This window comes from Cheilinus undulatus, linkage group 5 (assembly GCF_018320785.1).
Source record: "Cheilinus undulatus linkage group 5, ASM1832078v1, whole genome shotgun sequence".
Classification (NCBI taxonomy): Eukaryota; Metazoa; Chordata; class Actinopteri; order Labriformes; family Labridae; genus Cheilinus; species Cheilinus undulatus.
The window spans coordinates 3,514,435-3,541,065 of record NC_054869.1 but is presented as its reverse complement, the minus strand read 5'-3'; the positions used below and the strand labels follow the sequence as shown (position 1 = coordinate 3,541,065).

The window sequence follows — 26,631 nt, the reverse complement described above, 5'->3', positions numbered from 1 at the left end:
ACAGAGTCCTTACGCAAGAAATGGAACTGCAAAAATCTATCCTAACATGAATGAAATCTGTTAAATTAACAAATCTATGCTAACATGAATGAAATCTGTTTGATTAATAACAAATCTATCCTAACATGAATGAAATCTGTTTGATTAATAACAAATCTATGCTAACATGAATGAAATCTGTTAAATTTATAACAAATCTATGCTTACATGAATGAAATCTGTTAAATTTATAACAAATCTATGCTTACATGAATGAAATCTGTTAAATTAATAACAAATCTATGCTAACATGAATGAAATCTGTTAAATTAATAACAAATCTATGCTAACATGAATGAAATCTGTTTGATTAATAACAAATCTATGCTAACATGAATGAAATCTGTTTGATTAATAACAAATCTATGCTAACATGAATGAAATCTGTTTGATTAATATCAAATCTATGCTAACATGAATGAAATCTGTTTAATTTATAACAAATCTATGCTAACATGAATGAAATCTGTTTGATTAATATCAAATCTATGCTAACATGAATGAAATCTGTTAAATTAATAACAAATCTATGCTAACATGAATGAAATCTGTTAAATTAATGACAAATCTATGCTAACATGAATGAAATCTGTTAAATTAATATCAAATCTATGCTAACATGAATGAAATCTGTTTGATTAATATCAAATCTATGCTAACATGAATGAAATCTGTTAAATTAATAACAAATCTATGCTAACATGAATGAAATCTGTTAAATTAATAACAAATCTATGCTAACATGAATGAAATCTGTTTGATTAATATCAAATCTATGCTAACATGAATGAAATCTGTTAAATTAATAACAAATCTATGCTAACATGAATGAAATCTGTTAAATTAATAACAAATCTATGCTAACATGAACGAAATCTGTTTGATTAATATCAAATCTATGCTAACACGAATGAAATCTGTTAAATTAATATCAAATCTATGCTAACATGAATGAAATCTGTTTGATTAATAACAAATCTATGCTAACATGAATGAAATCTGTTTGATTAATATCAAATCTATGCTAACATGAATGAAATCTGTTAAATTAATAACAAATCTATGCTAACATGAATGAAATCTGTTTGATTAATATCAAATCTATGCTAACATGAATGAAATCTGTTAAATTTATAACAAATCTATGCTAACATGAATGAAATCTGTTTGATTAATATCAAATCTATGCTAACATGAATGAAATCTGTTTGATTAATATCAAATCTATGCTAACATGAATGAAATCTGTTAAATTAATATCAAATCTATGCTAACATGAATGAAATCTGTTTGATTAATATCAAATCTATGCTAACATGAATGAAATCTGTTAAATTAATAACAAATCTATGCTAACATGAATGAAATCTGTTAAATTAATATCAAATCTATGCTAACATGAATGAAATCTGTTTGATTAATATCAAATCTATGCTAACATGAATGAAATCTGTTAAATTAATAACAAATCTATGCTAACATGAATGAAATCTGTTAAATTAATAACAAATCTATGCTAACATGAATGAAATCTGTTAAATTATTAACAAATCTATGCTAACATGAATGAAATCTGTTAAATTAATATCAAATCTATGCTAACATGAATGAAATTTGTTAAATTAATATCAAATCTATGCTAACATGAATGAAATCTGTTTGATTAATATCAAATCTATGCTAACATGAATGAAATCTGTTTGATTAATATCAAATCTATGCTAACATGAATGAAATCTGTTAAATTTATAACAAATCTATGCTAACATGAATGAAATCTGTTAAATTTATAACAAATCTATCCTAACATGAATGAAATCTGTTAAATTTATAACAATTCTATGCTAACATGAATGAAATCTGTTTGATTAATATCAAATCTATGCTAACATGAATGAAATCTGTTTGATTAATATCAAATCTATGCTAACATGAATGAAATCTGTTTGATTAATATCAAATCTATGCTAACATGAATGAAATCTGTTTGATTAATATCAAATCTATGCTAACATGAATGAAATCTGTTAAATTAATATCAAATCTATGCTAACATGAATGAAATCTGTTAAATTTATAACAAATCTATCCTAACATGAATGAAATCTGTTAAATTTATAACAAATCTATGCTAACATGAATGAAATCTGTTAAATTTATAACAAATCTATGCTAACATGAATGAAATCTGTTTGATTAATATCAAATCTATGCTAACATGAATGAAATCTGTTTGATTAATATCAAATCTATGCTAACATGAATGAAATCTGTTAAATTAATATCAAATCTATGCTAACATGAATGAAATCTGTTAAATTAATATCAAATCTATGCTAACATGAATGAAATCTGTTAAATTAATATCAAATCTATGCTAACATGAATGAAATCTGTTTGATTAATATCAAATCTATGCTAACATGAATGAAATCTGTTAAATTAATATCAAATCTATGCTAACATGAATGAAATCTGTTAAATTTATAACAAATCTATCCTAACATGAATGAAATCTGTTAAATTTATAACAAATCTATGCTAACATGAATGAAATCTGTTTGATTAATATCAAATCTATGCTAACATGAATGAAATCTGTTAAATTAATATCAAATCTATGCTAACATGAATGAAATCTGTTAAATTTATAACAAATCTATGCTAACATGAATGAAATCTGTTAAATTTATAACAAATCTATGCTAACATGAATGAAATCTGTTAAATTAATAACAAATCTATGCTAACATGAATGAAATCTGTTAAATTAATAACAAATCTATGCTAACATGAATGAAATCTGTTAAATTTATAACAAATCTATGCTAACATGAATGAAATCTGTTAAATTAATAACAAATCTATGCTAACATGAATGAAATCTGTTTGATTAATATCAAATCTATGCTAACATGAATGAAATCTGTTAAATTAATAACAAATCTATGCTAACATGAATGAAATCTGTTAAATTAATAACAAATCTATGCTAACATGAATGAAATCTGTTAAATTAATAACAAATCTATGCTAACATGAATGAAATCTGTTTGATTAATATCAAATCTATGCTAACATGAATGAAATCTGTTAAATTAATAACAAATCTATGCTAACATGAATGAAATCTGTTTGATTAATATCAAATCTATGCTAACATGAATGAAATCTGTTAAATTAATAACAAATCTATGCTAACATGAATGAAATCTGTTAAATTAATATCAAATCTATGCTAACATGAATGAAATCTGTTAAATTAATAACAAATCTATGCTAACATGAATGAAATCTGTTAAATTAATAACAAATCTATGCTAACATGAATGAAATCTGTTAAATTAATATCAAATCTATGCTAACATGAATGAAATCTGTTAAATTAATAACAAATCTATGCTAACATGTATGAAATCTGTTAAATTTATAACAAATCTATCCTAACATGAATGAAATCTGTTAAATTTATAACAAATCTATGCTAACATGAATGAAATCTGTTTGATTAATATCAAATCTATGCTAACATGAATGAAATCTGTTAAATTAATAACAAATCTATGCTAACATGAATGAAATCTGTTTGATTAATATCAAATCTATGCTAACATGAATGAAATCTGTTAAATTAATAACAAATCTATGCTAACATGAATGAAATCTGTTAAATTAATATCAAATCTATGCTAACATGAATGAAATCTGTTAAATTAATAACAAATCTATGCTAACATGAATGAAATCTGTTAAATTAATAACAAATCTATGCTAACATGAATGAAATCTGTTAAATTAATAACAAATCTATGCTAACATGAATGAAATCTGTTAAATTAATAACAAATCTATGCTAACATGAATGAAATCTGTTAAATTAATATCAAATCTATGCTAACATGAATGAAATCTGTTAAATTAATAACAAATCTATGCTAACATGTATGAAATCTGTTAAATTTATAACAAATCTATCCTAACATGAATGAAATCTGTTAAATTAATAACAAATCTATGCTAACATGAATGAAATCTGTTTGATTAATATCAAATCTATGCTAACATGAATGAAATCTGTTAAATTAATATCAAATCTATGCTAACATGAATGAAATCTGTTAAATTAATATCAAATCTATGCTAACATGAATGAAATCTGTTAAATTAATATCAAATCTATGCTAACATGAATGAAATCTGTTAAATTAATATCAAATCTATGCTAACATGAATGAAATCTGTTAAATTAATAACAAATCTATGCTAACATGAATGAAATCTGTTAAATTAATAACAAATCTATGCTAACATGAATGAAATCTGTTAAATTAATAACAAATCTATGCTAACATGAATGAAATCTGTTAAATTAATAACAAATCTATGCTAACATGAATGAAATCTGTTAAATTAATATCAAATCTATGCTAACATGAATGAAATCTGTTTGATTAATAACAAATCTATGCTAACATGAATGAAATCTGTTAAATTAATATCAAATCTATGCTAACATGAATGAAATCTGTTAAATTAATATCAAATCTATGCTAACATGAATGAAATCTGTTAAATTAATAACAAATCTATGCTAACATGAATGAAATCTGTTAAATTAATAACAAATCTATGCTAACATGAATGAAATCTGTTAAATTAATAACAAATCTATGCTAACATGAATGAAATCTGTTAAATTAATAACAAATCTATGCTAACATGAATGAAATCTGTTAAATTAATAACAAATCTATGCTAACATGAATGAAATCTGTTAAATTTATCAAATCTATGCTAACATGAATTAAATCTGTTAAATTAATATCAAATCTATGCTAACATGAATGAAATCTGTTAAATTAATATCAAATCTATGCTAACATGAATGAAATCTGTTAAATTAATATCAAATCTATGCTAACATGAATGAAATCTGTTAAATTAATATCAAATCTATGCTAACATGAATGAAATCTGTTAAATTAATAACAAATCTATGCTAACATGAATGAAATCTGTTTGATTAATATCAAATCTATGCTAACATGAATGAAATCTGTTTGATTAATAACAAATCTATGCTAACATGAATGAAATCTGTTTGATTAATAACAAATCTATGCTAACATGAATGAAATCTGTTTGATTAATATCAAATCTATGCTAACATGAATGAAATCTGTTAAATTAATAACAAATCTATGCTAACATGAATGAAATCTGTTAAATTAATAACAAATCTATGCTAACATGAATGAAATCTGTTTGATTAATATCAAATCTATGCTAACATGAATGAAATCTGTTAAATTAATAACAAATCTATGCTAACATGAATGAAATCTGTTAAATTAATATCAAATCTATGCTAACATGAATGAAATCTGTTAAATTAATATCAAATCTATGCTAACATGAATGAAATCTGTTTGATTAATATCAAATCTATGCTAACATGAATGAAATCTGTTAAATTAATATCAAATCTATGCTAACATGAATGAAATCTGTTAAATTAATAACAAATCTATGCTAACATGAATGAAATCTGTTAAATTAATATCAAATCTATGCTAACATGAATGAAATCTGTTAAATTAATATCAAATCTATGCTAACATGAATGAAATCTGTTAAATTAATAACAAATCTATGCTAACATGAATGAAATCTGTTAAATTAATAACAAATCTATGCTAACATGAATGAAATCTGTTAAATTAATAACAAATCTATGCTAACATGAATGAAATCTGTTTGATTAATATCAAATCTATGCTAACATGAATGAAATCTGTTTGATTAATATCAAATCTATGCTAACATGAATGAAATCTGTTAAATTAATATCAAATCTATGCTAACATGAATGAAATCTGTTAAATTAATATCAAATCTATGCTAACATGAATGAAATCTGTTAAATTAATAACAAATCTATGCTAACATGAATGAAATCTGTTAAATTAATAACAAATCTATGCTAACATGAATGAAATCTGTTAAATTAATGACAAATCTATGCTAACATGAATGAAATCTGTTAAATTAACAAATCTATGCTAACATGAATGAAATCTGTTAAATTAACAAATCTATGCTAACATGAATGAAATCTGTTAAATTAATAACAAATCTATGCTAACATGAATGAAATCTGTTAAATTAACAAATCTATGCTAACATGAATGAAATCTGTTAAATTAATATCAAATCTATGCTAACATGAATGAAATCTGTTAAATTAAGAATGCTAAATACATGAATGAAATTCTGTTAAATTAATATCAAATCTATTTGCAAATTAATTGAGTCCACCACAGGTTGGTCACCTTTGCCAGGCAGCCAGCACTTGGAAGAGTCCTGGTTGTGCCAAACTTCTTCATCTGAGGATTCTAGAGGCTGCTGTGGGCCATTCGAAAATTATTCCTGATGTTTTCACGGGGATTTAGGACTTTGTCTGACAGTTTACAAAGGAAAAATGCCTCAAAGTTGAGGAATCTGCTTGTGGCTCTGCTCTCTCATCTGTTGGGAACCTTCAGTGCAGCAGAAATATTTTGGGTACCTTCTTAGATCTGTGCCTCATGATAGGGTACTGAGTGTAGATCACTGAAAATTAAAACATGTTTTTTTTTTACTGTAGCATGAGGCTGCAACATAAAAAACTGAAAAATTCAGGGGATCTTAATACTTCCTCAATGACTGTATGTCAAATGTCAAATTTATGCTAACATGAATCCAATTTATATTGAATTGAATTATAAAAACAGTACCTTTTTTTTTTATCATTCTATTAAACTGTTTTAAATCTGCAAAACAGAAAAAACTGCTACTTGAACCAAACCACTTTCATGTTGTTAACAGTTAATTGCATTTTAAACTGTCATTTTACTACATTTATCTTAGGTTTTATTACATTTATTTTAAATTTATTACATGTCAGATTAGACTTTATTCGATTTTTATTTAAATTTATAACATTTGACCTTAGATTTAATTCCTGCAGTGTGTAAAATTGGGGATATTAGTGACATCTAGCAGTCAGAGTCTAGACTGCAATACACAGTTCTTGTAACCGTGGCTGTCAGTGGAATTAAGAAAAAAACAATACATATCTGTTATTTGATTACTTTTGTGGTACTGTAAAATTATGCAAGATGTAAAAATCCAACACATGAAGGGTCCCTCCTTACATTTAAATAAAAGACTTGGAGTAAATGACAAAAACAATTATATCTAATCCAGCTATTAAACAATTATTTAGATGGACCCTCCTGTAAATATTACACTACATCTCTTTCAACAGAGTTTGTTCTAATCAGTACCAATAGGCTAAAAATTTACACACTGCACCTTTAAATTTTGTCAATTTTCTTAGATTTTATAACATTTAACTAGTCACAGTCTACACTTGCTGTCTTGTCTACTGTTCCCAGGAGGGCCGGGGTATGATGCCAAGGTCTCCAGGTCGAGAGCGGGCCAGCAGGAACAGAGGATCAGTCGCCATCTTCACGGTTTCCTCTCTGTGGGAGAGAAGCGAGAAGACAGGAAGGAACATCCTTTAACGATTTCCTTCTCTTCTCCGTAATGCAGATTTCAGAGTTCTAAACTTTACCGCACTTTCTATCATCATGTCCCCCTTTCTCATTTTTTATTTCTAAAAAAATAACTCTATAGACATGGACAGTCATGCAGTAACATCTGAAAACTGCAAACTCTTCACATCTCAGTTTATATTAGCAAAATATGCAGAGAAATACAGTTTGGCTTTACAGGCCATATGGGAGAAATTAAAGGCTGTAGGAGCTAAGTTAGTCTGTGGAAAATTAATTCTTCTCTGCAGATACCTTAGACAAGACTGAGCTAGAGAATCTTTCTGGTGTTTATATGTGCTGTTAAATTTCTCTGCTACTGCACAATATTGATGAAAAATAAATCAGTAGTTAGCAGGACTTATACAGCCTGATGTCATTTATTATCATGGTGATAAAGATGCATTAATTTGCATCTATCCACCAGCCACTGAGGCAGATAAATAAAAGTAGCCTAACCAAACAGACTGATTTTCCATCCATCCATTCATTTTCTATACCCCTTATCCCGTTGGTGGTCGTAGGGGGCTGGAGCCTATCCCAGCTGTCATTGGGTGAGTGGCAGGCACACCCTGGACTGGTCGCCAGTCAATCTCAGGGCTGACATATAGAGACCCACAACCAGACACGCTCACACTCAAACCTACAGCAAATTTAGAGTCATCAATTAACCTAACATGTTGTTGGTGGTACAAGGAAGCAGGAGTAAGAAACCCCACCCATGCACCGTGAGTGATTTTGTTACCGTAAATAAAAACTGAACCCCTTTTTTCTTCTTGTTCCTAGTCAAGCAGACCATGGATATGCTCACTGAGCAAAGACCCCTGCCACCTGCTCCCTGTGTCAGAGCTGCTGTCAAACATCTACAGGCAGCAGTGTGATTGACTCAGTATCATGAGAGGAGTTCTCTGCTGCTGCTGGTGTATCTGCTAAAGGTGTGTAGTGAGTCTGACACTAACAGGAAAATGCCAATGAATTTACAGCGACACTGTAGGAAGCAGAGCAAGCACTCAAATCAACTCTCGTATTAAATAGTCTAAAACTCAAATACTATAAGCCTTTATTATTAAATCATACTTTATTCAATAATACTGCTTGTTAAAATAAAGTGGCTGGTAAAAACGTTTGTGGTTGGTAGATATTTGGATCCACCAGTCAAAGTGGTGGGTAGATGAGAAAGTAAAATTCCACCCTGGTGTTAATGTCCTGGCAGACAGGATCTGGTGCAGAGTAAATACAGTACCTGGTCAGTTCAGCATCAGTGGTCTGTGGTGTATTTCCCCCACAGCTGGTCAAAATGTAGTGTGTGAGGGTAGAGTCTATGTCCTCAGGTAAGTCTCTCTCCAGGACCTTCTGCACTCTTAGCAACAGCTCAGTCTTCTCTTTCTCTTCTGAGGCCTGCAGAGGATCAAGAACACATCAGAGTCCACCATCAGACATGATCCCATTGGCAGAAGAAGTGAGAGGGGCCACATTATCATAATTAGTATTCAGCATTTTCTAAATGTCTCAGAAAATAAAGCTCACAACACAAACTACTGACCAAATTATGAAGTGAGTAAACTAAAATCTGTGCTGCTGTTTTGAGCTTCCTGTTAAGGCTTATTTATGCTCTTTGACTGATATGCACATGAAAACTGACAGAGCATTCTGTCCATACTCTGCATTCATTTCCTCTGTTTTTCTGCACGTTTTTCTGATTCTTAGGAATATGGAACAAGTATTGCGATCCTGCTGAAAATGATGGGAGCAGTCTGATGAAGCAGTGCAGTGAAATGTTTAAGCCAGAGCAGCAAAATACAAGACGAATCAGAGTTCCAACAACATTTAGAAAAAAAAATTCAAGGCTTTTAAAGTCAAGCATTTACTGAGGTCAAAGGTTAAGCTCTTATGTAATTTTTCTGTATGGATTCATACAATCAGAACCCCGCCTCCGCTGGATGTTAGGTATGTTTGTTGGCTTAAGACACTTCCTCTTCAGCTTCACTTTGGAAGTTAGGCTACATCTCAGCATTAGAACCATTTGAGGATCAGGACTGTGTTTGTACCATCACAATGCGTCTGAGAATGGAGGCTGCTTTCTTCATGTCACTCTCCAGCTGCTGCTCTCTGTTCCTCTCCCTCTGAAGCTCCGCCTCCACTTGAGCCACATGGCCTGATTTTTGATCATATTCCTCTGATGCTGAGGCCACTTGCTGCCTAAAATCACAGGACAAACATCATTTTAACTGTATAATCAGTGGGATGAGGTTCAGCGCCGACTGCACATAAAGAAATCTGTTCCCTCTTATTTTGGTCTTTGCCTGTTAAACAATAGATAGCTCAAACAAATGTCAAATACTTTTACAGAGTATGTTTCTCTTGTCTAGAGGTTTTAGCTCACTTGATCCCACGTGTGTTAGCATGTCAGTGCTGAACTGACCAAGGAGGGAGAGCTCTCATCTAAAGTTTATGACAGAAACCACTGTAGATATCAACAGGAAATAATCTACACAGAGGATCCAGAGCTCTGGAGGTGAATCTTTTAGGGGACTCTGGTGCCCTGCAGCAGTAGTAGCAAAAGACTTGGCTAGGGTTGGGCCAATCATTTGCCTGACTGATTATTGAGGTCAATATTTTATTATTTAGCCAGTGATCTGTAACTTCATTTTATTTTACAGATTTTACTGAACTCATGGACAGACTTTTAACCCTTACTGTGCTGCTGTCATGCTGCTGCTTCTGTTTTTCTGCAGCAGCCTTGAATGACTTGTCTCTTTGTGGCTGAACTAATCTATTCTTCTTTGCTTTAATCATTTGCTAAAATCTTTATAAAACTGAGGGCTCCTCTCTGAGCACTGCTCATATTGAGGGGTGAGGGCTAAATCACACACGTTATGTACAGGCAGCACCGCTATAACACAGACAAGAATATATACAAATAGAAGGGTTAAAATCATATAAGTTTTCAGTCATAAGTTGGTATACACTGTGCAAGACTCCATGACAGCTGAGGGGGGAATTCAGCTGTGTGGCTGCATCCATTACGACACACGAGCATTGCGCCATTTATGTGCTCTAATCTTACTGTCCGATAGTCGTGTATGACCGGAGTGTTCACACGGTGTTATCGATGTCAGGACAGAGAGTTTACTTTGAAAGTTTCACTGAGGTTGAAGTTGTATCTCGTCATATCCTCTCTCTCACGATCTCTCTCTCTCTATCACATACACAAACGCCATCACCAATCCTTGTCAGCTGGAGGCTCGTGGGTAAGAATATTTTCTGCTCTTTCATTTCCTTTATTATGGAGGGGGCCATTTGAAAATTATTCCTGATGTTTTCACGGGGATTTAGGACTTTGTCTGACAGTTTACAAAGGAAAAATGCCTCAAAGTTGAGGAATCTGCTTGTGGCTCTGCTCTCACCATGGGGGTGTGTACAGTCGTAAGACCAAAAAAATCAAACATGCCAAAAAATCTGTGTAACCATTTGGGAGCAGCTGGTCAGGCTGTAGTCTGGTCTTGGTCGGCTGTCCAACTGAAAGTTGGCGCGACTTGGAAGCGAGCCGTGTGACTCAAAATCGGATGAAACACCCAGCTTTAGTCAATGTGCCTCTTAAAATCTAAGACCTTTCACTGGTGAAAACAAGCCTTTTTAAAACTTTTAAAGGCTTACATTTCAATGAAACACTTCTTCTGACCTTCAAGGATCCATGAGAACCCTGATATATTCCCCTGATTCAATGATGTTAAACCCATGAGACTATTGATAAGGTAAAGGGTCACTGGTTTAGGGGGTTTGAAAAATACAGAACTGGGTCCTCACAGAACCAGTTATTGATCTCTATCCTTACCTGAGATCCTCCAGCTGAGTTAGCTTGCTCTCTTGATACAATCTGTATTTCTCCAGCCTTGACATGTGCTGCTCACATTTCCTCTTCAGCCCCTCAAGCCTCTGAGGAAGAGAAGATTGATTTTAATGAACCCCATTAGATTGTTCAAAACAGGACATGCTGATGGAGGCTTTGTTGCTAACTGTTTTGTCGCTGTTTTGTCTAAATCTCTAGTTAGCATTGGCTCTTTGTGGCATTTATGAGCTCAGGACTAGGAAGCAGCCCTCGCATATCTCAAAAAACTTCATTAGATTTCACAGGCCCTTGACTGTACAACTCATTAATCTGTGTTTTCATTTTAAGATTTATATTTTACACAAAGAATTTATAAAAAACATCTGGTAATAGTAGTGATGCAGGATAAGTATTGTTTTGAACCAATACTGATAACCGATAATTTCCTACTCCTGACGGCCGATAACCAATAAGAACCCATAATTTTTTCTTAATTGTTGATTTTAAAAAAGAAGTTAATTTGATGTATTTATGCACATCTGGGATTATAGGGGTTAATATGTAGTGAGCAAAGATCTCATCACTCCTGTTTACATCAAAAAACAAAGAACTATTCTGACTTTACAGCCGCTTTTCGTTAACGTTTTTTTAGTTAAACATTTGTGTACCAAAGTACAACATACACAAACAACTGAAATAGATTTTCCCCCTTTTTGCTTGAAATTAATTTAAGTATCTTGTCAAGTGGTCAAGTTTGACATTTTAATCAACTAAACAAGTATTGAGCTGACTCATGTCAAATCAGACATGAAACCAAATGATAACAGGCGGTGATTCTTAACAAATGGAGATATTTGGGGGTCTGTTTCTGTTTTCTTTTTAGTGCATAAGACAGAAATAAAGCAAGCTGATGTTCTACATAAAGATTAAAAATATGCACTGACAGAAGTCATATCAGAAATAGGTTCCAATGTTAAGTCCACTGTGGTCTGTGGCTAAACTTCTGTTCCTAACATTGAACAGACCAAATGAAACCACATCACACAGAGCAGGCAGGGAGACGTCTATGAAAGTAGCGGTGGATCAGGAAACTGTCAGACTGATTTTGTCATTTATTAGTGTTGCACCTTTGGCTCTGGCACACTTTCAGCGGTTTCCAATGCCTGCTGAATCAGCCCTCTACCTAGCTTTGGCTTGGTCCTAATGCTCGCGGCCCCCTTTGTTTTAACGTCATTAGGATGAAGACTTTTAAGTGACTTATAAGATCTGGTGTGTTAAATTTCTTGTGTTAGGACTTTTTCCCACTCTTTGGGATCTTTGTGGGGTAAGTTTTACAAACACTGTTGTGTTATCCTCCTCGTAAATACTGAATAACTCCACCGTTTGACGAGCCTCTTTTAGCGTCTTCGCACTGAGGCTGCTTCCTCTTCCTCTCTGGAGATTAACAGCAGGTCACATACCGCGGCGCCACCTACTGTTTCGGAATGTGTAGTCTTGTGGGAAAGAGAACAAACGCCTTTACTATCGGTGGATTTTATCGGTTAATATTTTATTGAGGTAAAAAAAAAAGTAAAATATATGTAATATCGTCCAATAATTTATCGGTGCCGATAATTATCAAGCATCCCTAGTTAGTAGTTTAACAGGACTTGGACTGAATGGAGGTGTGTTACATGTACAGGGGTAAAAGGCTGGGTGCAGCTAAAACCATTTTCAGTGAGGATTGGTGCACCTATTTTCACTCCCTGGTGTACTTCGTCCCATAAAATTATTCAGCTGTTGTCTTACCTCCTCATCGTATGAGACCTCCTGCTTCATCTTCACAGCATGTTTCTTTAGACTGTCATGCTCGTCGCTGTGCTTTTTCAGGCTGCGTTCCAGGTTGTCCCTCTTAACCAGCAGGTCTTTCATGGTGCTCAACATCAGATGTGACTGCTGCTGGTACTCAGCAAGTAGAGCCCTCTCCTTCTGAACAATCTCTGAAATCCTTTTCTCAGCATACTCATTTGTTGCCTTAATGATCTCCTCAGCCACCCTGCAGTCAGTGCACAGAAAGGATGAGGTAAAAACACTTAGCAGAAAGAATAATTCCTCTGTAGAGATAACACAGACCTTTCTGTCTCAGAACTCAATTCTTTTCTCAGGCTCTTCATGGCTGCTTTCTGCTCCTCCATCTCCCCGGAGCTGCCACAGAGCTCCTGCTTCAACTGTTCCTTCTCCTTCTGCAGCTCCTCAATCTGTGCAGCTATAGGAGGAGAGGACAAGAGAGGAGAGCATGCCCAATACTAGGTCTATAAGGAGTGTTTGGCCAGTTTATACACAAAGAGAGTTCATTTGCAGTTTTCTGTTTTCCAATCAAAAATTTGCAAAGGAACATTTCTGGCTTTTTTAAAAATGTATCTAAGGATTGCTGAAATATAAAAACTCTAATCAAAGACACTGTGACCCAGGCAACTTCATGACAAAGTGTCAGATTGCTCATTTTATTCCTTCACCAGCCTTTTTTCACGATAATTAGAGACAATAAGAATAACAGGATCTTTTGTCTGTTTATCAAATGACTGTTTCAACTGGTGACTTTATGCTGAATGCTTCTGGGTTAATAACAGATAACGAAAAGTAGGGATGTTGAATAATTATTTCAGCTGAGAAATTATTGGCCGATATTGCAAATGTTTAATAGAATCTTATTATTAAGACAAAAGAAAATTTAATGATAAAATCCACCGATATACAGTACAGGCATCCATTTACTCCTCACAAGACTACATATTCCCAAACAGTAGGCGGCGCTGTAACATGTGGCCCATTGTTACGTCCCAAAGAAGAAGGAGAAAAAGAAGCCTCAGCTTCAGAGACCACAGCACAGACTAAACACGCCTTGATCAGTCTTTAGTAAGCTCTACTTTACTAGTGTGGGTTTCTAAAGTGTAGTTATACACCAGGTTTTATAACTCATTTTTAAAGCTACTATCGTCCAATAACAATGTCATTCCAATAATGCTGAAGAGTCAGCGCTCAGATATGTCTTTTATGGTTTCTTAATGCGGGGCATGGCAGGTAAAAAACACTTGCAGGTTTTGACAAGCAGTCTTCCTCAGTTGGACACTGAGGAAGACTGCTTGTCAAAACTTGTTAGTTGTGGGTTTTATCACCAACCATGCCCAGTAATAAAAACCCTACAGGACATATCTGAGCGTTGACTCTTCTGTTTTTGTAAGTCTTTTATTTATAATGCACCTTTAGAGGTTTAACTGTTGTATTGTGCCCCCTTTCTTTGATGCTGATAGCATGCATCCCTAGCAGTTATGATTTCATAGTGGAGATTCTATAGACATAAAATCTCACAGAAACTCTCATGATCAAATGTGACTTTAGAAAGAAAACAATTATGAGGAACGATTAGCATGGTTAGCTAGGGATGAGGATTGAAAACCAGGTCCATAAGGACCCGGTTCTGTGTTTTTGAAATACTCAAAAATCAATAACGTTTTGGCTTATCAATACTGCTACCGAGTCTCACAGGCTCTGTGACGTATCGTCATTTTAAGATATAACTGGTGCAAAAAAATACATCAGTTCTATTAGGGGAACATAAACTAAAAACACATCAATACTGTGAATCACATTAGACCAGAGTTTGGTACCTTCAGCTGTCAGCTTGAGGAAAAAAAATGCTGCCTGTGAGTTGCATGCAAACATGTCCGCCTGTGCTGGGAGCAACAGGCTCTCATTTTCCTCACTTCAGCTGCTTCAGGACAGTTTTCTTCTTCAGCTGCTAAGAAAAATGCTCAAAAGTGTTCCAGATCTTTGAGCAAGTCCCGTTTGTTAACAATATTAATCCAGTGTAGAAATCTGCGGTGGAATTGGCAGAATTAAAGTTAATTAGCTAACTTAACAGCTGCAAGACGGAAAATAAGATGTGTTCAGGTAACTTCAGGAAATTAGACTATATGCTACGATGTGTTCAAATGTCACATAAAAATGGGAATATTTAGTTTTGGAGGAGAGATCTTAATAAATACAGTTGTGAATATGAAGGATGTGTTTATATTTGAAGGATATAAAATAGATGTTACACACTGAATCATAACTTTTTAACTCAAGCGCTACTCAGCTAAGACCACTCGAGTGTAAATATTTGTCTCCTTTTTTCTCCACCAAACTATAGAAAAGTATCGATAGTGATATCGATAAGGACTTTGAACAATAAGGAGTATCGATAAGAGTATCAATATCAATAAAAATTAACAATCCCCATTCCTACTGTCAGCTAGCTGTACAGTGTGTGCTCTATTTTGAAGCAAAATCTGAAAAACAATAAAACATGATGCGTGAAATCCTGGAAGATAAGATGGTATAAAAGTACACAACATCTGTTTGGTGTTACTTCCTGGTCTGATTGCTCTCACTGGCTTTTTCCGTGTCTCCATGACCTCAAAAAGTAAAGCCTGCCCCACATATAAAGATATTTAAGTTCTTATCTATCTTTCCATGTGAGACCCACAAATGATGACAAATAATCACAGATGTTCCAGGTTTGTTTCTATAGTGTGTGGTGTAGAACAAAAGGATCACTACCCACTAAAGCTGACATACACTGTGTGAATTTCATCTGATTCAGCTCAGTTCGTGCATCATATTTTGTACTGTGTACAGGGGGATATGATGGCGGATCACCACCCAATCACAGTCTGACCAGCTGCTCCCAACTGGTGGGTTGATGAAACAAACAAGCAAGAAATATTCCTACCTGTGGACCCGACACAGATGTAGAGCTGTTTGCGTGTGTGGGTTAGACAGAGAGATGGCAGGAGAGAGAGAGGGAGAGGATATGACTGCATATGACTCACTATGTGAGACTTTTTCAATGGAAACTCCATGAATTTGGCACAGTCCGTCCAGACTTCACTCGTACAACCATCGGACCGTACAGTGTGAGCACATACATCAAGGGCAGTGGTCATGCATTGTTATCTACTCAGTGGCACAGTATGACACTCCACCACAAATGCCATGGAGCTGGCTTGAAATTGCACAGTGTATACCTGGCTTAACAGATTGTTCAAAGACTACCAGTCTCCACTTGGTCTCGTCTCTAAAAACAGTTTGTTTTATAAGGTCAAATATGACCTCAGAGAGAAGAAGCTACTGTAGTTAGCTGTTGGCTATGTGCTAAGTCATTATGGTTACCATTTTGGTACTGTTCCCTCCCTTGCCAGATCATCTATGGTTGGTTTTAAAGCTTACACTGTTAAACTCTCGTTTTTGTGCCATAAATCAACAAGTTGCTCCATCATGTCTGATGTCCATCAAACTTTGTGCTTACTTGTTACACAACACACACTACAGGATAATCTCATCTCAGCCATCTTAAAATCGGACCTTTGCTGGCTTTGGTCAGAGGGAAAGATTCAGCCCAACAGTTGGCCCAATTATCGTGCAATTTCAAACTTGCTTGTTCACCATAAATCTAGATTGGACTTCCTCTGACTCAGATGAGAACAGTAGAATCCTTTCACACTTGAGGACTACTTGGGCAAATATTTGGTTGTGACATGCCTTGAATCTGCCCAACCCCAGATTGTTGGGAAGTAGTGAGGGAGGGGTGTAAATCAGCAACCTGACACACTATTTATGGGGCAAAACCCATAGACAGAGTTTAGGAAGGGCAAAAACGATTAAAAAAAGAAGAAAATTCAGGGGTGATAGGATGAACCCTTTCTTAAGGTCTGTCACATTCATTATGGACTAATTAGAGCAACTCAAAAAATGATGTAGCAAGCATGTGCCACCTCTACGGAGAAAACTACATAGACATGAGCTTGGCAGCAGCTGTTTTCATGTTTCCATGATCAGTGGAGCTAGTTGGTAAATTAAACTCTTACCAAAGCAGGCTGCAGAGAGGGAAGAGCAAAAACAATTTTTCTATTGAAAGCTTTCAGGGTGGTTCTTTGCTCTTCTTTTAATAAAGAAATGTGGTCCAGTTCTGATGGAACTGCTGCTAGTCTCTTCAGCGGTCATCACTGTTTACAGACTAAACCACACCCATAGTCACCACTTTTTCCCCTCAAATGTCACTGATTCATCCAGTCATTCTCTGACCGGGAACAAGCGTATCAGTTCGAAGCTTTGCAAGATGGATTTGCTTGATGACAGGCATACAATCTGGACAATCTATTCCAAGGTTAGTGGTGTGTTGACTCACCCTGCAGTTTAAAGTCTGAGTTCAGCTTGTTGAGCTGCTCCTGTAGCTCTTCTATCTCTCTGCTCTGCTGCAGCTTCAGGTCCTTCAGGTTCTGCTCTGCAGTTTGCTTCTCGCCTTCCAGCTGCTTAGCCAGCTCTTCAGTCTCCTTCTCCTTCTTAGCTTTGGCACAGTGCAGGTACTCACAGATGTCCTTCAGGACCTCATCCTGCTGATTACACTCGTTGATCAGCTTCTCGTTCTGCTTCTCCAGTTTGCTGCATGTTAGCTGAGATCTGCAGGATGAAGAGAAACACACAGGGTAAAAATGTCCTGTAATGTACAATATCTTGCACTGATATAACTCAAGCTACATGCATGCATTTGACATCACATCACATCACATACTCACTGTCCACACTGCATTTATTGAACATATATATATGTGTGTGTGTGTGTGTGTATCCTCTGAATTTCAAGTGGCACTTCTATTTTGAAAACGGAGGAACGTGTCGGTCCTTGTATCGATGACAGCTTTGAGCTGAATAGGAGGAAATTACACTCAGACGGTTGAGATGGCTTGGGCATGTGCCGAGGATGGAGCAGGACCACATCATGAAAGTTACCTTAAGATGGACACCAACAGGCAAAAGTAACCCTGGGAGGCCCAAAACCTACCTGGCACAGAACTGTGACCCAGGACCAGGAAAAGATGAACCTGTCACGGAAGGGGTGCAACATGCTGCAAAGGACAGATTGCAATGGAGAAAGCTCGCTGAAGCCTTATGTCCCATAGGGTATGAAGAGGGGTCAGTAAGTAAGTTGAGCTGAATAGTTTCCCTCAGTATTGACACGTAATATCAGAACACATAATATCCACACAGGTGTGGAAATCTCTCCTCACTTTGTAAGGTAAGCTAGCAAGTCCTGCAGAGTAAGGAAAGAGAAAGAAGTGGAAGGAAATGTTCTGTCCAACACTCTGTGCCTCATTATCTAGCCTTGTTCTTTGCCTGTCTCAGCCTGAGAAACAGAGAGGAGAATAGGAACAGTGAGAATAGGACTGAGGAAAAACGTAGCGCTGCATTGTTTGCATGCTGTCAGGACACTCCAGTATCAATCTGTTTAATGAAGCTGATTTATCGCTTGTGTCAATATAGTAATGATACGGTGTTTATCATGCCAGAGAAGTCAACTAATCTTTATGTACAACAAAACAAAAGTGACTATTCGACAATGTTAAGATTCATATCATCATTTTCTGAATTGAAATACCAAAAATTATGATTCACATTTTATCCTGATGATTTCAAAAACCTTGAGCATTGCAATCTGTTAAAAAAACATGTGGACATCTTGTTTTAGGGGGCACATTGTACACAGAGAAACCAGGGCAAGTCAACCACTTAGGTTTCCTAAACTGAAGAAAGGCCCCAAATTGAAACAACAAGCTGGAGAAGGCTCGCAAAACAAATATTGAGATATATTTTCTTTTTTAATTTCAGAAAAAAAAATAATTTACCTGTAAATTTATTAGGGCTGCACAATATTATAGGTATGATATCAGTATTGGCAGATATCAAATTTCTGCTGATATTTATAACCTGTATTTTTCCTATAAAAATCTGACTAATTATTGGCCGTATGAAAAAATACGTTTGTGCAGGTTTAAGCTGGACCACCACACCTAAGTCAGCACACATCTTTGTCTTTATTATCATTTTTTATACAATAAATTCTGTTTTAATAATCTTGTTTGTAAATCAATCTTAGAAACAGGAGTTTACAATATATACAGGAAATAGCTTACATGATTCACTGAAAAGGAAAATAAGGATTCAACTGTGGTTCATTACTGTGGTTATGAGGTTTTACACTTAAAAGTCCTCAGACATGCCTCTTTGAATGGTTTTTGGTGACAATATCACAGTCAGTAGTTAACAGACCCTTAAACCGGTAACCTGCTGACAGTCACCAGTAAATGGACCCTTAAACCGTTAACCTGCTAACAGTCACCAGTAAACGGACCCTTAAACCGGTAACCTGCTGACATTCACCAGTAAATGGACCCTTAAACCATTAACCTGCTAACAGGCACCAGTAAACGGACCCTTAAACCTTTAACCTGCTAACAGTCACCAGTAAACGGACCCTTAAACCGGTAACCTGCTAACTGTCACCAGTTAACGGACCCTTAAACCGGTAACCTGCTAACAGTCACCAGTAAACGGACCCTTAAACCGGTAACCTGCTAACAGTCACCAGTTAACGGACCCTTAAACCGTTAACCTGCTAACAGTCACCAGTAAACGGACCCTTAAACCGGTAACCTGCTAACAGTCACCAGTTAACGGACCCTTAAACCGTTAACCTGCTAACAGTCACCAGTAAACGGACCCTTAAACCGGTAACCTGCTAACAGTCACCAGTTAACGGACCCTTAAACCGTTAACCTGCTAACAGTCACCAGTAAACGGACCCTTAAACCATTAACCTGCTAACAGTCACCAGTAAACGGACCCTTAAACCGGTAACCTGCTGACAGTCACCAGTAAATGGACCCTTAAACCGTTAACCTGCTAACAGTCACCAGTAAACGGACCCTTAAACCGGTAACCTGCTGACATTCACCAGTAAATGGACCCTTAAACCATTAACCTGCTGACATTCACCAGTTAACGGACCCTTAAACCGGTAACCTGCTAACAGTCACCAGTAAACGGACCCTTAAACCGTTAACCTGCTAACAGTCACCAGTAAACGGACCCTTAAACCGTTAACCTGCTAACAGTCACCAGTAAACGGACCCTTAAACCAGTAACCTGCTGACATTCACCAGTAAACGGACCCTTAAACCAGTAACCTGCTAACAGTCACCAGTAAACGGACCCTTAAACCGTTAACCTGCTAACAGTCACCAGTAAACGGACCCTTAAACCGTTAACCTGCTAACAGTCACCAGTAAACGGACCCTTAAACCGTTAACCTGCTAACAGGCACCAGTAAACGGACCCTTAAACCAGTAACCTGCTGACATTCACCAGCAAACGGACCCTTAAACCAGTAACCTGCTAACAGTCACCAGTAAACGGACCCTTAAACCGTTAACCTGCTAACAGTCACCAGTAAACGGACCCTTAAACCGTTAACCTGCTAACAGTCACCAGTAAACGGACCCTTAAACCGTTAACCTGCTAACAGTCACCAGTAAACGGACCCTTAAACCAGTAACCTGCTAACAGTCACCAGTAAACGGACCCTTAAACCGTTAACCTGCTAACAGTCACCAGTAAACGGACCCTTAAACCAGTAACCTGCTAACAGTCACCAGTAAACGGACCCTTAAACCGTTAACCTGCTAACAGTCACCAGTAAATGGACCCTTAAACCATTAACCTGCTAACATTCACCAGTAAACGGACCCTTAAACCGTTAACCTGCTAACAGTCACCAGTAAACGGACCCTTAAACCGGTAACCTGCTAACAGTCACCAGTTAACGGACCCTTAAACCGTTAACCTGCTAACAGTCACCAGTAAACGGACCCTTAAACCAGTAACCTGCTAACAGTCACCAGTAAACGGACCCTTAAACCGTTAACCTGCTAACAGTCACCAGTAAACGGACCCTTAAACCGGTAACCTGCTAACAGTCACCAGTTAACGGACCCTTAAACCGTTAACCTGCTAACAGTCACCAGTAAACGGACCCTTAAACCGGTAACCTGCTAACAGTCACCAGTTAACGGACCCTTAAACCGGTAACCTGCTAACAGTCACCAGTAAACGGACCCTTAAACCGTTAACCTGCTAACAGTCACCAGTAAACGGACCCTTAAACCGGTAACCTGCTTACAGTCACCAGTAAATGGACCCTTAAACCGTAACCTGCTAACAGTCACCAGTAAACGGACCCTTAAACCGGTAACCTGCTGACATTCACCAGTAAATGGACCCTTAAACCGGTAACCTGCTAACAGTTCACCAGTAACGGACCCTTAAACCGGTAACCTGCTAACAGTCACCAGTAAACGGACCCTTAAACCAGTAACCTGCTAACAGTCACCAGTAAACGGACCCTTAAACCGGTAACCTGCTAACAGTCACCAGTAAACGGACCCTTAAACCAGTAACCTGCTAACAGTCACCAGTAAACGGACCCTTAAACCGTTAACCTGCTAACAGTCACCAGTAAACGGACCCTTAAACCGTTAACCTGCTAACAGGCACCAGTAAACGGACCCTTAAACCAGTAACCTGCTGACATTCACCAGCAAACGGACCCTTAAACCAGTAACCTGCTAACAGTCACCAGTAAACGGACCCTTAAACCGTTAACCTGCTAACAGTCACCAGTAAACGGACCCTTAAACCAGTAACCTGCTAACAGTCACCAGTAAACGGACCCTTAAACCGTTAACCTGCTAACAGTCACCAGTAAACGGACCCTTAAACCGGTAACCTGCTAACAGTCACCAGTAAACGGACCCTTAAACCGGTAACCTGCTAACAGTCACCAGTAAACGGACCCTTAAACCGTTAACCTGCTAACAGTCACCAGTAAACGGACCCTTAAACCGGTAACCTGCTAACAGTCACCAGTAAACGGACCCTTAAACCGTTAACCTGCTGACAGTCACCAGTAAACGGACCCTTAAACCAGTAACCTGCTAACAGTCACCAGTAAACGGACCCTTAAACCAGTAACCTGCTAACAGTCACCAGTAAACGGACCCTTAAACCGTTAACCTGCTGACAGTCACCAGTAAACGGACCCTTAAACCGTTAACCTGCTAACAGTCACCAGTAAACGGACCCTTAAACCGTTAACCTGCTAACAGTCACCAGTAAACGGACCCTTAAACCGTTAACCTGCTAACAGTCACCAGTAAACGGACCCTTAAACCGGTAACCTGCTAACAGTCACCAGTAAACGGACCCTTAAACCGGTAACCTGCTAACAGTCACCAGTAAACGGACCCTTAAACCGGTAACCTGCTAACAGTCACCAGTAAACGGACCCTTAAACCGGTAACCTGCTAACAGTCACCAGTAAACGGACCCTTAAACCGGTAACCTGCTAACAGTCACCAGTAAACGGACCCTTAAACCGGTAACCTGCTGACAGTCACCAGTAAACGGACCCTTAAACCGTTAACCTGCTAACAGTCACCAGTAAACGGACCCTTAAACCGGTAACCTGCTAACAGTCACCAGTAAACGGACCCTTAAACCGTTAACCTGCTAACAGTCACCAGTATACGGACCCTTAAACCGGTAACCTGCTAACGTTTGCGACTAAAAAAGTAACCTGTTAAAGAGTACCCGCAGCTAGCGTTGCTACCTCAGTAAAACAAGACCAAAATTCAGCACTAAACATCAGCAGCTGACCACATAACTCTGCCATAAAATGAATGACTGAAGATTTATCTTTACCCACAGAGAAAAGGAGTCTGTAGAGAAACGTTAACCTCATGCTAACACATCCTCACCTCTCCAGCTCCTTATCCAAAAACTGGATTTGCTTCAAATATAAGGCTTTCTCTTTCTCCTTATCACTGAATGTATCCATAGTGAGGAAAATTTGTCTTTTAGAGAGTGTTTTTCTACTAGCCGTTGTTTGACTCCTTCTGTGTGGTTTTTAATGTAAAGTTAAAGTAAAGTTAGGAGATAAGTCACTTTAACTGATGTTGTTGCTAGGGAATGCTGTGTTCAGGAACAGTGGGAAATTTTGGACTATTCAATTACAAACTGGCCATCAGTGGTGTAAATTAACTAATTACATTTACTGAAATCAATTTTACTGTGTAGCTTTTGGGGTGTACATCCATAAACAGCTGTTTTATTTTCACTTTTAGAATAGAGGAGTGACTTTACCTGAAAGAACTGATTTTAGAGCCATATTCTCACACTGTAATTATCAATAAAGATAATTAAAATTATGGAAAGGTTAAGCCCTTCTCAAACACCGTCTACGGACTGTTGCCCTGATGGATGTGAAATACATCCCATGTGATGGAGATGTGAAACAGTCTACTGTAGGTAACAGTTACACTAAAGCACTGGTTGGTGTACCATATGCATTTGAATAAATCACAACAACCTACTGGTACTTTCACCTGTTTAATATTTTCATAGTGAAATGTTGGATAAGTGACCTGACTGAGAGTTGAATCTGAGTTCACTAAGCTCAGCCTGAGGATACCTTCAGGTACCATCAGTCATTTTCATAACTGAGGTTTCTCCTCCTCACACTGTCATAACCTGTACGCTGTCCTGCACGCTACCTCCACCTTCTAGAAATATTCAGCTTGCCTGAGGCTGCAGTACTGTACCTCCGCTGTCTCTGTGCTACCGTCTGTTTTCTTTGGATGTATTTATGTCCTCGATCTGCATCCACCCACCAGAGTTTAGCCTGGGAGGATGCTGCTTTTAAACAGGATTAATGTGCTCTTTGCACGATATCTAAGAGAAATATGTCTTCTTAGTCAGAGGGCATTAGACTGAGGGAGACACAAGCTGGGAGACAAAAGCAGTTAGTGGTGAAAATGTGGGTGTGGAGGCAGAGAGGAGAGCCACGACTCCCAGAAATACTTTTTCATTAAAGCAAAACCAAAACGTTAATCCTAAAATGGTTCAAAGATGCTCTTGTTAGTCATTTCAAGCAATGAACGGACAAAAATTTCTTCTAGTTTCTGCCTGTCTCTCATTATTGCTTAAAGAGTCTAAAAAGTATTCACCCCCTTGGATGTTTAACCCTTTTATTGATTCTATAAACCAATCAGGGTCAATATAATTTGGCTTTTTGAAAAAAAAAGAAGATGGATACAGAAACATTTCCAGGGCTCTGAACATCCCCCAGAGTTAAATCCATTATGAAGAAATGATGGAGTATGGCACATCTGCCTAGATCAGACCGTCCTCACAAACTGAGTGGGCGTGCAAGAAGGAGACTAGTGAGAGAGGCCACCAAGACACCTGTGACTACTCTGAAGGAGTTCCAAGCTTCAGCAGCTGAGATGGGAGACTCTGCAGACACCAAGTGTGGCATGAGAATGCTTCTGTGGAAGAAAACTCAGATCAAATCTGGACTAGAGTTCACCAAAAGGTTTGTGAAACACAGTGGTGGCAGCAGCATCATCCTGTAGGGATGCTTCAAAATAAAGGAAAATACTGGAGGACAATCTTCTTCAGTCAAAGAACGATGGCTTGGAAGAATATTTATTTTCCAGTGAGACAATGAGCCGAAGCATGCAGAGAAAGCTACACAGGAATGGTTTAAAGACGACAGACATGCTTCATTCTCTAAAACATGCAGGGCTTAACAAATTTATTAGACCACCCAAAGTAAGGTTTATGCCACAGCTGCCCTAAATTAACAGCATTGGTAATTACCAAAATCATTTTTCATGTTTCTGCAATGGTTAATACACCAATACTTTAACCAAAATATTATTTTCAATGTTAAAATATAATTATAATTGTTATCCATGAATTTTCAAATTTAATGATTCACAAAAAAACTGAAAAAATAGGAAAGCACATTATTATTTCTTGATTAATATGTAAAATTATAGTTATTTACTTGCATTCCTGAACAGAAAAATGAGTTTTAGTGGTTGAATGTTATGCTTGATTCATTTCTGACTTCTCAGAGAAGCCCAGTGAGCTGGCTCAAATTTGGGAATAAAAAAGGTGAATTCAGTTTGAAATTCCTCATTCCTGTTCAAAATGGTAAAACGTGGAGAGCTCACTGAAAATGAAAGTCCACATTAAGCGCTTCATGATGCTGGATGGTCTCTGAGACAAATATGACAGGTGGTCTAATACATTTGTGAAGCACTGTATTTGTCAACGTGAAAATGTAAAAACACACTGCTGCATGGTGTATGCATGCCATGTCAGTGTGCTTATTGCATGTTCATCACAATGTCCTTCAAATGTGAAACTTCCTCCCTGTTCTTCTGCAATTATCATTTTTGTCAATCAGTTGTCCCAGAACTGAGTCCAGTTTAAACCATCAGTAGCAATGGAGTTTAAGTCTACAGAGTGTCATATGTAAAAGCAGTGACCTTCTAGGACAGGGGTGTCAAACTCAAGGCCCAGGGGCCAAATCTGGCCAGTGACACAGTTATACCCGGCCCACAAGGTCGTACCATTTTCTTATTATAAGTGGCCCTAAAATATGAGGTCTGCAGATTTCCTTCAGTATAAAAATGTAAATTAAACCTTTAAGATTAAAAAAAATCCTTGTTAAGTTATAAAAATGTGAAAAAAATAAAGAGTAAAAATAACTAGTTAAAAAGAAATGTGGGAAAACAAATTCATTTGTATTTTCATTTCATGTTTTCAATTTTGCATTTTACGATTATAACTTTAATCTATTACTTGGACTTTTATTTAACATTTTGACCATTTTGAGTTGATTATTTTGACTATGGCTTTGTCAATTCATTATTTTCACTTTTTATATCAAATTCTGACCTTTTGAATTGATTATTTCGACTTTTTATCTAATATTTTGACCTTTTCAATTGATTATTTCGACCTTGAATTCATATTTTGACCTTATAGGTGCACCATTTTAAATTTTAAGCCATATTTATGCCTTTAAAACATGTTAGTGACTTTCTTTTTTATATATTTGCCTATTAAAAGCATTATTTTAGCATCAAATTTCGTGTTTTGATCTTTTGAATAAATAAGTTTGACTTTTTTCTCAGATTCTGAGCCTTTTAACTTATATCCTGACTTTTTAAATCAGAAAAATCATTTATCATCATTGCTAACTTTTATCCCCGTAATTTATTACTGGTGAAAAATGAGGCTGACAGTGAAATGTGGACCCTCAGGTTAGGCCCTCTGATCAGACCTTAAATCTGTGATTGATATGACACAACTGCTCTAGGTGCACAAGCAGAGCCTTTATTTTTATCTTAACCCCCATCAGGATGAAGGTGTGTGTTGTTGAAGCAGAGACAGATCAACAGA

The 26,631-nt window shown here is 36.3% G+C and overlaps 1 protein-coding gene across 1 annotated transcript; it reads right to left on the bottom strand.

Annotated features, from left to right (window-relative positions):
* Positions 1–7,462: 7,462 nt before the first annotated feature.
* Positions 7,463–23,127, bottom strand: LOC121509500 (coiled-coil domain-containing protein 39-like). Its single transcript, XM_041786924.1, has 7 exons — positions 23,077–23,127; positions 17,669–17,940; positions 13,249–13,495; positions 11,467–11,567; positions 9,680–9,830; positions 8,875–9,029; positions 7,463–7,562 (listed from the first exon to the last, which is right to left on the bottom strand). The coding sequence occupies exons 3-7, from the start codon at positions 13,381–13,383 to the stop codon at positions 7,463–7,465; spliced, it is 642 nt and encodes a 213-aa protein (XP_041642858.1). The 5' UTR covers positions 13,384–13,495; positions 17,669–17,940; positions 23,077–23,127.
* Between the last annotated feature and the right edge of the window lie 3,504 nt (positions 23,128–26,631).